Genomic DNA, 14105 nt, shown 5'->3' with positions numbered 1-14105 from the left:
CCTGTCTCAGTGTCCTTCCTAGTACTGAACTTAAGCTTTCTTTGGTGCAAATGAAGATGATTTTCCTCACCCTCCCCACCGTGGCCTTAGAGGACAGTTGAGCACCTACTGTTTAGAAAAAATACTGCTGCAGTGTCCATCCCTGTCCACTTTTCCCCTTCTCCCACCTCAGTTTAGTCCAATGTATAATGACGGTGAAATGTTTCACGCTGTCCTCGGCGATGAGGAATGCCTTCTGGCCCCAGGTCTACAGGCCCTGGTGTCACACTGAACTGTAGTCTACACAGAAAAAATTCTATTAAGTTCACATAGTTTTGTCAGGTTCTGCAGGCTCACGTCCTCCTGGGGGTACTGCAACCCCTTAAGGGTCATGGTTAACTGTGTTGGCCCAGTGGTCCAGCTCTAGGCACAGAGCCTACACAGCCATGGACGAGTGTTTTAAATCACTTGAATGACTTGTTGTAGAATCCTGGTTTAGGATTGACTACGTCAATTTGTCGCAGAGGAGAGATTTAGATCACTGAAAGAATCACCATCAAAGATATTAGGGAAAGTGATTTTCATTATGGAGTTATAAAAGTGCAACTTAAAGAGTTTGACGGTGAGGTTCACCCTATTATTTACTTCATGGGAGAAGCATACAAAGGGAGATTGGGTTAGAATCAGGCTAGAATGATTTTACACAGAGATTGGGGTTGAAAGGGGTAAAGGAGTCCCTCCTGTTAACTCACGAGGTTCAGAATGGGCCCCCTTGCTTTCTAAACTCCTTCTCAGAGAGGAGTCTGGGTGCGGCTGGATCCAGACCTAGCCTCAGACTTTGGCCAGTTTATGTCTAAGTGTAAGGGTGCAGGGAATAAGGGGATCCTACACAACAATAGTTTAGGATGTGTCAATATTGTTATGGTAATTTTAACAGCATTAAATTTTATGATTTTTAACGACACTTAAGTATTGGTCAGCTATCAGGGTGATATAACAAAATTTACCACAATCAACATAGCAACTTGGTTAAAGATTCAAGAATGGGAAGATTCACGAGAGATATCTAATAGTGTTTCCTAAATAAAATCGTACACACAAATACACACACAGAGACAGATACAGAGACTAAATCATGCAGAAATGCACATATACACACAAATATACAGGTTAAATCAGACACGCAGAGGTACAGAGGTTAACCTGTAGCCAAGACTTTTCTCTTATTACACTTGCAGTAAATTATAGTGAATTACTCACTTTTCTCTGGCACTTGTCAGTGGACAGTCGTCAGTACCTCTGGAAAATCCTCCCAGAGAGGTGTCCCAGCTGCAGGGGGGGATACTGGGCCAGAGCCCACTGCGATCCCAGGGAGCTAAAAGGGCCTCAGTTGGGATCGGTATTTATAGGGTCACAGGGTGACTGACTTTGGTCAGTACTTTTCCGTTGTGGCCATTATCGTTGTCAGGCAATCTTGGCACCCTTCAGAGTGGGCTGTGATCCAGACAGGAGGAGGTTTTGGCTACGTTTCCCAGGCAGGAGGAGTTTCAGGTGTGGTTAGGGAGTGCCTGATCATCCCAACTCACTGTGCTTGTACCTATGACAAGAAGGTACCAGATTATCTCAACTCACTACGCCAGTATGCAAGATCAGAAAGTGCCAGATTGTCCCAGCTCACTGGATGTGTAATTAAAACAAGAACACAAGACTGGGGCTGACATTGCAATGCGGCCCGGAGGGGGTCTGCACCACCACAGGCTGGAGCAGACAATTCCAGTGGTATGCTTGCTTTCCTGTATCCCAAAGTACGAGGCTGTGTAAAGTTTTGGTGCAGAAGTAAGTGCCTTTTGACACCAGGTATATATCTGAATAAAATATTTTAAGAAATATAGAAGAAAAATAGTTTAGCAAAGTAATTTCTAATGGAAGAAGGTGTTCTGAATAAAAATCATCCTACTTACTGCAGGAGGATGAATCGAAGGTCCTCTTGCTGCTTGTATCAGTAGTATGGAGGAGTGGGGAGTTTTTAAACTCTGCAGAAGCTCTTTGTGTAAAAACAAATTTCACCCTTACAGATTCTTCCCATTCCGCTCAGGTTAAGGGCAGTGCTGGCTCTTAGACTAGCTGAGAAACTCTGCTAGCCCTTGACTAACTGTTGACTGCTTTAGCCCGTGCGGCTGGCTCAAATTGAGCTGTTGGAAGGAAGATGTCGAGGCGTTTGCAGTCTCTTCAGGATGTGTGCACACCATGTCTTGTCAGCAGGCATGTGCAGCCTGTATGCAAGCACTGAACCAGCTAAAATATGTATACTCGTATTGGTGCTGAACCAGGGTGAGCTAATTAATGTTTTTGCTAGGCAGGAAACAGTAGTTCAGGTTGAGCTTCTTGGCTACAGAGCTATTACAGAAGCTGCAAAGAAACTACATCAGCATATTTAGATCTTGCAGATACTTACTGACTTCTGCTAAATAGAGTGGACTATCCATGTGAAGTGTGTGTGTCATGCAGAGGGGTTTGGAAACGTGTAGTCAGTGTAGCAGTCCTCTATTACTGTCCACAGTTCAGTGTGGACTAACTGCGTAGCAGTTGGAAAACAACATTATTCCTTTGGCTTGCCTCAATACTTTGATAACTTGCTTCAGAAACTGGGATTTTCTTAAGTTCTCAGCAGCCACAAACCTGAAGACATTATCTGGATGCTGTGTGGGCTTAGAATTCCATCCCAGCTGACCTCAGTACAAAAATGGAGCAGTGTCCTTTGTCCACAAAGAACGAAATTCAGTGAAAGCACCTGCTGAGCAAAAAAAAAAACCCATTCTGCAGTGCAACAATGACACTGTGTTGTCTAATATGAACAAAACTTCACAGACAACTCTGCTCCAGTTAGGTTATTGATTAAGGCTATCGTGACTGTACTTAGTTTTATGAGGTATATATTCCCAGTCCAAATGGTGTCATCTTTTTCCAGGTATGGATTTTGTTCCTTAGTTGGTACAAATGAAATTTCCAGCTAATGCAATCAACTCCCTTTCTGCTTATCTTGGCATAAGAAATATCTGTGGTTGATGTTAAGCCTCAGGATTTAAAAGTAGCTCTTAGGTCTCACTCGGCTTCCAGCTGCTTTCAGGAGAAATGTTGGAGAGAAGGCTTTCTCCAAATAAGAAACTGGCAGTACCAACCTGTGCTCCAGAGGAGATATTTTCCAACCCTAGGGCCCTATAAAACTTGGCTACTTTGACTCCAGCTTCCTTCACTCTGGACTTCCAATGCTGTGACTGGATCATAAAACCATTTTGTTCTAGGGCAACGCCCAAGTCTGGCAGCTCTGTTAACAACTGGAACTTCAGCCTTCTTAGCGTAACCTACATCTGTGTTCTTACACCTATGTGAGGTGGATGCTCAGACTGTATAGCAACATCCCATCTTCCAAGAGCTGCCCCCATATCTCAGCCTTTTCTCCTGGTCAGAACAGACAATGTGGATCACTTTCTACCCTTCCAAAGAAAATGCAGTTTGGCTTTAAGGTAGTACCATTTGATGCTGTTAAGATTGTGACCCTTGTCTCTTATCCCACCATCTGGTTAGGAACTTCTTTGTATGGTAGGTTTTAACAATTTCTCTCTCCCCAGTTGGCGTGATATACGAGTTAAAATCTTGTCTTGGCTTTGCAACACCTTACATATAGCACTTGTTAAAAGAATTGACTTGTACGATACATGAAGAGCATGCATTTTAGGGTGTCATTACCTCATGACAGAGATCACATATGATATTAATACTATGGTGACAGTTGGAGTAATAGATTGCTTGAACTGCCCAGTCTCTACCCCTTCCTCGTTGTTTGCTGTCAGTTGTAGAGGTGCCATGTGTCACAGCTTGTTCAAAATCCTGTGTGAACAGATGGCTAAATATGTTGCCGGGGGGTATTACTGTCTGCAGGTTACAAGCATTCCCGCTGAAGCTCTGTACATGGATGCTTGGGCACTGTGGAATTCTGTGTCATGATTTGATCTAAGTAAGAGGTTTCTATTGTTATTGTCAAAATTTTAGCACGTATGCTCTTAGGTAACATGAGAATATATATCATTAATCAATATGTATTATCTTGTTCTCACTGAGTTTCTGAACTAGCCTGGCTCTGGTTTACTTGGATCCATAATATTAAACTATTACTTTCTTATTAATTCTGGTTTCTGTTTTTCTTCCAGACTGTTTCTGCTTTTCTTGAAGCACTCGTTCTTGTGGAATGAGTAATAAAAAGCAAAAACACATCAGCTGTATTAATGAATGTTATCTATCATCAGTTTGCTTTCTCAGGTTCTGGTAGCCACTGCACGCAAAACAGCTGTGTTACTAAAGCTGAGCAAAAATATTCTGGCATTATTCCTTCTCCTCTGAGCATCCTGTGGTTGACACAGCTAATATTTAGGCCTGCTTCAATTTTGCTTTAAGAAAAAATTCAAGGAAAGCAAAATCACAGGTTTTGTGATTCCTCATCTCTATGTGGAGACAGGGAGTGGTATCCCAGCACAATAACCTGGCCAGCAGAGCAGGGACTGGCAGCTGGGCCCATCCCACCCGCAGCCAGGTGTGAGGCAGCCCCAGCCCTGGTCATGGGCACCTCCCTGGGGACAGGATGGGCGCAGCTGGAGACCAGCCCTGCTGCGGTGTCGCTGGGGCAGGGACTGATGTCCCGGGGGGGCTGACATGGGGTCCTGGGCTGTGGGCAGGGTGTGGGTGGCCCTGGGAAGCCTGGACACGAGTAGTGAGGCTTGGTGGTGCCCTCAGGGCCTGACAGTGCTACCTGAATCCTCTTACTACTCTCTTGCCTCATTGCTCCGTTTGTACTTTCCCGTATGTTTAAAATAGAAGACTATGTGCCCAGGGCAATTGTTTTTGCCCACCATGTGTGCACCCCCTGACCCACAAGAACATAGTTGCAGTTCCAGCCCCACCCTTGTACCTAGTGGGTTTCATTGACCACAGACTTCCCTGCCCCTTAAGGCTTTGAGCAAGGCATTCGGAATCACTGTATTCAGGGAGTGGAGTGAATATGGCTTGTGGAAATCTGAACCCTACTCATTCCACCCTCAGGAGTAATATTTCCCGTTAACATTTCCTGGTAACTCTCCTGGTATGGTTATTTCAGATCTGTGCCATCCCAGCATTCAGTCATTCCCAGCATTCCTCACACATCTGGAAACTTTGGCTTTGAGGAGTTTCAGGGCTTAGTATTCAAAACAGGTTAATATATACCAGTAAGCCATCTGACAATTAAAATGGTACTCTTTCCCGTGGTATTTTATGTATGAAGCAAACCAACCTTCCCAATCTTTTTTTTTTCCCCCATTTTGACCATTATTTCAAAAGAAGTGAGATTGGGAGTTATCCCAGACCTGTTCATTCTCCCCCCCACCTTCCAGGAAACATAATCCTTGGGTTCTTCCATGTGCTAGACTATGTGTCATCTCCATCAGAAATAAAATTATATTATTATTAGAATATTTGTTTTGTATACATTAGTGATAAAGTCAAATGAAGCAACTTCTCTTACCTGTGTCTTACCTAATTAAAGTCAGCTTACTTTCAACCAGAATTTAGCCTGTGTTGTTTAACTAGTTCTAATGGTTTGATTTACCATACTCACTGAAAAAGTATGAAATAAAACCTCTATTCCTCTGGCTCTAACTGTAAATATTTTTTTTTTTTTCTTCACAATTAACCTTCAGTGTTAGGACAGGAATTATTACCTTTTCCCTGCTGTGTTATCTTCTTAAAAATTCCAAGCAATTCTGTTATCAATGAATTTTATTCTTTAAATGGTTAGCAGTTCTCTTAGTATCTCACCTAATGAGATAGCTGTGCCCTACCAATTGGTAGATAACAGCTGGCCGTGAATACTTCAGCCTTACAGTCAGAAAATCAGATCCAGTGGCAGCAGAGAGAACATTGTTCCCTAAAGCAGTGTAAATGACAGTGTTTCAGGTCTGATGGGGCTTTTCATTGCATTTCACCGTTAATAATATAGGACATTTACACACATCATATTTTTATAAGTTTGGAGGTAACAGGAATTGTAAGATGGGTGATAGCCTTCACTCCTACATAAAGTTTGAGTGAATCCCTTGCGCTCTTACCTGTTTAAGGACTTCTGCTAGGTATTTCGGGGAGCAGCTACGCTGTCTGTCTCTACCACAAAGATACCCGTCTTCTTTATTTGCAAGTTCTGATGTAATTTATTTAACATCTGCAATACTGTGCAGAGGAAAACCGTGCTGAACAGTCGCAGAAATGAATTATTAATTAATTAATTGGCTTGTAACCATCTAGCTGTTCACTAAGTAGTATAGCCAGTCTGCCCATCACCATTCCTTTCATCTCCTTGGTTCTTTCCTTTTTTCAGCCTTCAAGTTTCTTACAATCAGTCATTCTATGTTGATTGAAATCACAATGTTAATTCTTTGCGGACTGAAGAATCTAAGTGTTTCTTTAATAATCTTAGCAATTAATAATAAGGAGAAGAGCGATTACAACTTTTTCTGGATGGGAAAGGGAGACCAAGAGAGAAAAACAGGGTGAGAAAAGGAGTTCTTGGTCTGATTAGTTTCTGAACATTTGCTGTGAAAATGGACTTGCTCTGCAATGCAAGTCAAGGGAAATGACATTATAGAGGGTCCATATAGCTGTTTGTTGCCTGATTAATTAGAACTGGTTTTCCTTCATCTAGTTCTCTGCCACCACTCTCCTACTTATTTGCCAGTCTTTGAGCAGGTTTTGTTTGGGTTTTTTGCAGGTCAGAATTAGCTTCCTGCTGTGATGCAGTTCACAATTTTATTGCTTCTCAAAACAACACCCCACTGGGAAGTAACATGAGTTATGAAGTGGATAGTAAAAAGGCCATCCTCATTACAGAGGACATTTTTAAGATGCTGCCTATGGTAAGAACTGTATCTTTACCTGTTATTATAATTGCAGTATCATACATATTTTGGGTTAGTAATAGAGCTGCTTTATTTGATTCCTCTGGAAGAGACCTTTCGCCCCGTGAATGCACATCTTTGTTCACCTTCTAAGACTTTTTTTTTGGAGCCTTTTCTGCAGTGATGGAGGCATGGACAGGGTATCATATATCAGCTTGTAGGCAGAGTTGCTACAGAACACAAGTTGCAGCCTGGCTTGGCAGCTAGCTGAATTCGGCAGTGAATCCTCTGAGATCACTTGCCTTGCTTTTCTCATTCCCATTTTCAAAGGCATTTCAGTCTGGAACAACATTTCATATTCCTCGTATTACCTTGTCATTTCCAGTGCAGGCTTGTGCCTATAACTTAGGAAAGCTACTTTGGTAGTAAACCTGTTACTGAATAGAATAAAATAGAATAGAATAGAATAGAATAGAACTAGACTATTTCAGTTGTGAGGAACTTACAACGATCATCTAGTCCAACTGCCTGATCACTTCAGGGCTCCAACAGTTGTGTTGTTGAGCGCATTGTCCAAATGCCTTTCCAGCACTGACAGGCTTGGGACATCGACCTCCTCTCTAGGAAGTCTGTTCCAGTGCTTGACCACCTTCTCAGTAAAGAAATGCTTCCTCATGTCCGGTCTAAACCTCCTCTGCCGCAGCTTTGAATCATTCCTATTTGTCCTAGCACTGGATAGAGGGAGAAGAGATTAGGACCTCCCTCTCCTCTTCCCCTCCTCAGGAAGCTGTATAGAGCAATGAGGTTGCCCCTCAGCCTCCTTTTCTCCAAACTAGACCAGCCCAAAGCCCTTAGCTGTTCCTCATAGGACTTTCCTTCCAGCCCTTTTACCAGCATTATTGCCCACTGGGGTGGGGCCTTTGCAGCCAGAAACACAGGTTGGGCAAAGGAATGAGATTTTGTAGCTCAGGACTTACAGTAGACATACAAGCTCTGGAGACCAAATTGGGGCACAAAGATGTACTTAATTTCTCAAAAGTAATAGCACATGGGGTACCTCTTACCCATCTCTGGTGTTCTTGATTTGTGAGGTCCCAGCTACCATGCGTCTAGTCCTTTCCAATGCTGCTGTGAATCACTAAAAACTTCACTGCAATAGAGATTATGGTGGTTCCAAATTTAAACTGAATGAAAGAAAAAAGTAGTGTGTTCTATGTGCATATGTACTTGCCAGAGTTGTCTGGTACTTTATGTACTACTGTCTTTTTATAATTGAATAAAATACTTGAACGTGTTCTTTCGTAATATATTGCCAGGCAACATGATGTCTGCCACTTTCCCCACACTTTTTGTCTTGTTCATAACAGTGTCCCTTCCTGCTTCTCTTTGGGCAAGCTGATGAGAGAATGAGGAAGGATAACACTTTGTGTAAGCAAGTTTTGACTCAGTTTTACAATTAGGTTCAGTTTCTACAGTGAAAGTAACCCAGCTGTTGGCTTCTCAGTTGAATGTCAGTGCTCACACAGCAGGAGAGGCTGAACAAGATGTATGAGATGTTTCTGAGACAGTGGGATAACAGCCAACTGTATTAATGTCAACTGAAATAGCCAACAATTCACGTTAATTTGCTAGGTTATGATCTGTGCTGGTTCTCAAGTGGATGCACTTAGCTCCCATTCAGCTTCCCCACTGCAAGACAGGAACCTCTAACAAGGAGTGGAGAGGGTGAACAGCCAGAAACAGTAACCTCTTCAGTTAGCCATCATGTTCACCAGGAGTTAAGCCAGGGCACATGATTATCCTTTACAGCGTCTTCAGGTTCCCCTAAATTTGTTACTTTACATCAAGTGTAATTGCGTGATGACAAAGTAATGAGAATTTACGAAGTTAGCTTCTATTAACTGACAAAGCCAATGAGTGTGTGACAACCCCCTGTATGTTACAGTGCAAAGGACAATGGGTAAATTTGGACTGTCTTCAGTACAAGTTAGTCCCTTAGCTTGTCAAGGATTCAGTCCGCTGCTAGATAATTTTTGTGTTAAGTGTATTTAAAAGATATTCATCCAGTTTTAACAATCTAATGTTATTCCCTCAAAGTACTGACGACAGAAGTAGCAGTATTCAGTCTGTTGGTGCCTATTTTTGGCTCTTGGCTGTCCAGACCTGGCAACTCTGTCTGCTAAATAGTGAATGCTTTCACTGGGATTTACTGGATTAAACCTGCAAGGACGACTAAAGACGCAAAGAAACGATCAAAAGATTTATCAGGCATTGGCTATGTTTTTATTTGTTTGCAGTCCTCTCCTCTTTCAGTCTATCCCTTCAAGACCTGTGCCGTGGTTGGAAATGGAGGCATTCTGAAAAATTCCAGCTGCGGAGCTGAAATCGATCGTTCTGACTTTGTGTTTAGGTAAGAGCTGCTTTGTCTTACTGAAGTGTGTCAAATGTTTCTAAAAACTTGGCAGGCTTGGAAGCATGCCAATGCCAGTTTGCAGCAATGAGGAAGGATCTTAACAATTCTTTATTTCTGCCTCTCTTAAGGATCCTCCTTCTGCTTTGTAGATTTCAGAATGCTGCTTCCCAAGTAAAGGGTGGACCATACAGATACATGTATGATCTATAATTGCAAAGATACCTTGCCAGTGATGTGGAACGTGATTATCTGAGAACTTGAAATTTCTGTTCATTTAACATCCTTTAGGAGAGGGAACTTTTTCTTTCTTTTTTCTTTTTTTTTTTTTTTTTTTTAATCATGAGAAGAGAATAGAGAAAACCCTGAAATTGAAGTAAGAAAGACTGGTATTAAATGTCACATGTTTACCTTTACCTCTGGTTTAACAAAGGGTTTACTTAGCCTTAGGTTGGCTCACTAATGCAGTTGTTTAACTGCCCTGATATTTGTTTCACCTTCTGTTAGCTGTCTAAACAATTAGACATCTAATTTAAGTAGTTTTTTCAGCTCCCTCTATAGGTGGTGGAGAAAACGGGGCATACTCAGTGGTCATTTGGACTGCTCTCTCAGTACATGACTCACACTCTAGTTCCTGCAAGGGAATAGAGTAACAGAGTGGAGGTTCTTCTCTCAGTGATGTGCAGTCACATAGTCCGCTGAATTTTGTTTCCTTTCCTACTTCTGACTAATATTTGGGCTTTTCAAATTAAAAAAAAACAAAACCAAAGTCTTTCCACTTAGAGAACTGTCTTAATGAAAATGGGCAATCTGCTTACTAAGATGCTAAACTTACTACGTGACTGACTTTAAAAAAATGCTTTCTTTACCTTTTACAGAAACCACAGTTTCTGCAATTGGGCAAGTTATGCTATTGTTGTTAGAAGACGTAATAGAAGACTTTCAGAAGAAATGCATTGTTTAGGCAAGAGGAGCAATATTTCCTAGCAGCTAACAGAGGACATTCATAGACTGGCTCCCCCTGGGATTTTAACTTTGCTCTGATTTGTGAGATGATTTATGAAAATGAGCTCTCTGTGCCCTATTTTAACCATCTGTACAGTAGATTAAATATTTTTACTAGAAGTGCTGTAAGCCTTATTTAATATTTGTAAAGTGCTTAGAGGTCCCTGGGAGCTGAAGTGGAAGTGTCATTGCACAAGAGAAGAATTTGTAAATAATAACGGTAAAGCATTTCTGGTGCACATCTGTTTAAGTAAATATTTCTCAATTTCAGGTGTAACCTCCCTCCAACCACGGGAAGCATTAGCAAAGATGTTGGCAATAAGACAAACCTTGTGACTGTTAATCCGAGTATCATAGCTCAGAAGTAAGTACTATTGCAAATCTGTTTCTGTGCAATATTGTATAATTGTTTGACATGATTTAGATTTTGTTGGAAATCCGTTGGGATAGCAGCATAGAGAGCAGTGCATGCAGATTACTTCATTAAGCCTTAGTTCCCATGTAAAATATGTACCAGTCTAAATGGGAATCTGTTAAAACTGGCCTTTTTTGTAGCAGAAAGAAGTCAGGAATACCAATTAGCAAGTGCCTCGGTTGGCACTGGTCCACAATTTATGACAGAAGATTGCAAGCCCAAGCCTCTTCTTTCCCCTCCATGACCTTCATGACCCCCAGCATAAGAAAGGAATTGTAATCATAAATCAGGAAAGCTTGGAAAAGTGTGTCCACCTCTATCAGTGGGTCTGTAAGCACGTGTTCTCAGGTAATGTGCTTAGAGGCTGTTCTGATGAAGGCTTTTTCCTGAATGGAGGCCCAATTTCTGTAATCCATTTTTTCAATCCATGTGAAAACTGCTCACACACTTTTTCTCGACAAAGTTTTTTTTTCACCTTCTTGATGAAAAGAAAATCTAATAAGGCCAGGCTGACTCACCTGACATCTTCAGCAGGCTGGAACTGCAGCTTATCTATGAAAAGGACTGCTGTGGCATGTTATTTACTGCTTACTGATCTTATTGTATTTTATCATCTGTCATACTTGTATTTGTCAAATAGACAACATCAGACAAAGCTTTTTTTTTTTTTTTTTCCTTTAAAGGAAGAAGGAGAAAGTACAGTGAGTATAGAAATGACTAACAGGTATTTGACATTGATTCAAGGATATAACTTGTTTTCTTCCAGCGAGTACTAACTACTTTGATGCTTACCCAGCCCTTTTTGACATAAATGAAGATGAATTGTTGCTTCCCCAAAAGCAGATTTAGCTCATTGATGTTAGTGGGGCTACACAAGAATATGGGGAAGGAAAACTCAGCATCATTGGTGACTATTGACCTGGTGCATGATTTGTCTGGGGTTGATCAAAGTGTTCTGCCACAGCTGCACTCATTTTTTAGCCAAGTTAAGCCACACCAGGGTTAACAGGAGTTACACTGATGGAAACAGGAGCTAAACCTGTGTGAGGACAAAATGGGATTATAAGAGGACTTAAGGATTTTGAAAAATTAATTATTTAAATATTCAGAGAACACTGTAAATGCTTTTGAAGGAAGAGCAGGAAGCAGCTTGACACCATTTAGCAGAATGTAAGTTTGTTTCTTCTCTCAGAAGACTTATTCTGACTTCATTCACTTTAATTTCTAATTCTGTGTTTGGGTACTGGGTTAGTCTGATGTTTTTATTGTTAAGGTTAATCATCTTTTGAATGATACCTGTCAGGTTGTACAATGTAGGTGAATGCTCTTGGAGGAAAGAAGCACAGTCCTTATATGTCCTAATGGAGCTGGGCTACACTGCACCTTACAGTGGCAGAGCTGGAAAGGAAAATGCCTTCAGGCTTCTAGCTAAAGAAGAACAGAGATCTGAATTCTGTCCTGAAAGCTCTTTATGTGCTTTACACAGAGTAGAAATAGAGAAAATTCTTGAAGTAGTGGCCAGAAGTTCACCCTTCAGCCACTTTTCCTAGACATAGGCTCAGGCATTTCTTGCTTGTTTTGGCTGTGCGACTCTTGCATGGACAGGGACCCAGGGTCAACAGGAAGGGCTGAGTCTCTCTCATTCATTTTGTTTCAGAGTCTGGTGGTAATGGCACTTCTTTGGGAAGCAGAAGCTGTAAGTTTAAACCCCTTCAGGCTGAGAAGGGATATATCACTCCTTGCATGAGTTCAGTTGTGCAAGAGGTAACAGATAACTCCTCTGTGAGGGTTTTGAATGGAAATGGCAGTGCTGCTGTCCTCTGTCTTGAAGTGCTCCATGAGAAGAGAGTTTGAACCTATTCAAGTTGTGAAGAGAAATGAAACCAAGGTTTCCAGTTTCTGCTGGAGCCATTTGTGAGAAGTGAGCTCTGGTAGCCCTTAAAACATGAAAACACACCGCTCAGATAGATAACTACCTACAAAAGAGGACTCAATGCATTGAATCCCAAAGGGGGTGCAAGTACCATATGTTCAGGTGATTCATACAACTCAGATCTGTAGACGAAACAAGTTGAGTGACCCCACTGTGTCTTATGTCACTTCTTGGATAACTCTGAAAGCTCAGCATTCAATATTTGGGAGCATGGAATTATCCAGTGGTGAGAACTAAGTCTCTTTCCTGGTTGCTGGGGAACCAAAGCATCTGAGGATAAATCCTCTACATTTGTGAAGTTAGATCTCTAAGTCTTTACAGATCTCCATGTGTTTGTTGCCTTTGTAGTCAAGGGAGATAAATAGACATGCCTGTATTTTCAGATATTTTAAAAGTGTATCAAAAGCAGCTAAGACCCTGCAAAACTTGAGCACACACTAAGCTTTAACACTTCAAGACTGGTCACATGCGTACTCGTATTTCCACACAGGGCAGACACCCAGATTTTGAGGAGAGGTTGTTGTATACCTGTCGATGTAAGAAAAACATTTTGCAAACTCATGCAGTACATATCATAGTGCATGCAGTTTTAAACAGAGAAAGTGTAAATATGATTTTGTTTTTGCATTCTCCCTTGAGATTTCTTGAATCGATTCCTGTAAATAGGTCCTGGTCTCATTAGCAGTGAATTTGATCTGTTTCAGTAGCTCCTGTGTTGCCAATTCAATCCTATGAAGTGTGTTCTTATTATACAATAAAGCCAGATTTTCGTAACTGCACATATGACAACGTGTAACAGGTTGGTATAAATTTGCAGTGTAGACATGCTGAACTGGTTCAGCAGAGTTCATCACTCATGTGTGCAAATGCAGTTGTGCTGTTTTGGTCTGTAATATTTATATCAACAGTACATTTCCTAAAATGTTGTACTTTGCAGATACAACAAACTAAATGAAAAGAAGACAGAATTTCTCGAGAATGTTGCAGTCTATGGAGATGCTTTCCTTTTAATGCCAGCATTTTCCTTCAGAAGCAACACAGCCACTTCTTTTAAAGTATATCACACTCTGCAAGAGTTCAAAGCAACCCAAAGGGCAATATTTTTTCATCCCACCTATCTGAAAAGTCTTGCCCAGTTCTGGAGAACTAAGGGGGTGAAAGCGTATCGGTTATCATCTGGTTTTATGATCACTAGTGCTGCTCTTGAGCTGTGTGAGAATGTGAAGCTCTATGGCTTCTGGCCTTTCTCAAAATCCACAGAGAAGATGCCAATCAGCCACCACTATTACGACAACCAGCTGCCTAAACCAGGTTTCCATGCAATGCCCAAAGAATACAACCAGATCCTTCAGCTTCATGGTAAAGGCATTTTGAAGTTGCAGTTTGGTAAATGTGAATCAGACTGAAAAGGTAGGTCACATTCTCACCATGTAAAATGTCTTT

At 41.4% G+C, this 14105-nt stretch overlaps 1 protein-coding gene across 2 annotated transcripts in view; it reads left to right on the top strand.

Annotated features, from left to right (window-relative positions):
• ST8SIA6 (ST8 alpha-N-acetyl-neuraminide alpha-2,8-sialyltransferase 6) overlaps window positions 1-14068 on the top strand; it is a 36590-nt gene extending 22522 nt beyond the window's left edge. For both annotated transcript variants that reach the window (XM_086466894.1, XM_086466893.1), the window contains exons 5-8: window positions 6773-6917; window positions 9197-9309; window positions 10586-10678; window positions 13600-14068. In XM_086466894.1, coding sequence (XP_086323020.1) covers window positions 6773-6917; window positions 9197-9309; window positions 10586-10678; window positions 13600-14068 — 820 coding nt within the window. The remainder of the gene's footprint in view (window positions 1-6772; window positions 6918-9196; window positions 9310-10585; window positions 10679-13599) is intronic.
• The last annotated feature ends 37 nt before the right edge of the window (window positions 14069-14105 follow it).

Source organism: Leptosomus discolor, chromosome 6, assembly GCF_034619465.1.
Source record: "Leptosomus discolor isolate bLepDis1 chromosome 6, bLepDis1.hap2, whole genome shotgun sequence".
NCBI lineage: Eukaryota > Metazoa > Chordata > Aves > Leptosomiformes > Leptosomidae > Leptosomus > Leptosomus discolor.
Note: the sequence above shows the minus strand (reverse complement) of the source record. Positions and strands in the feature narration are given on the sequence as shown.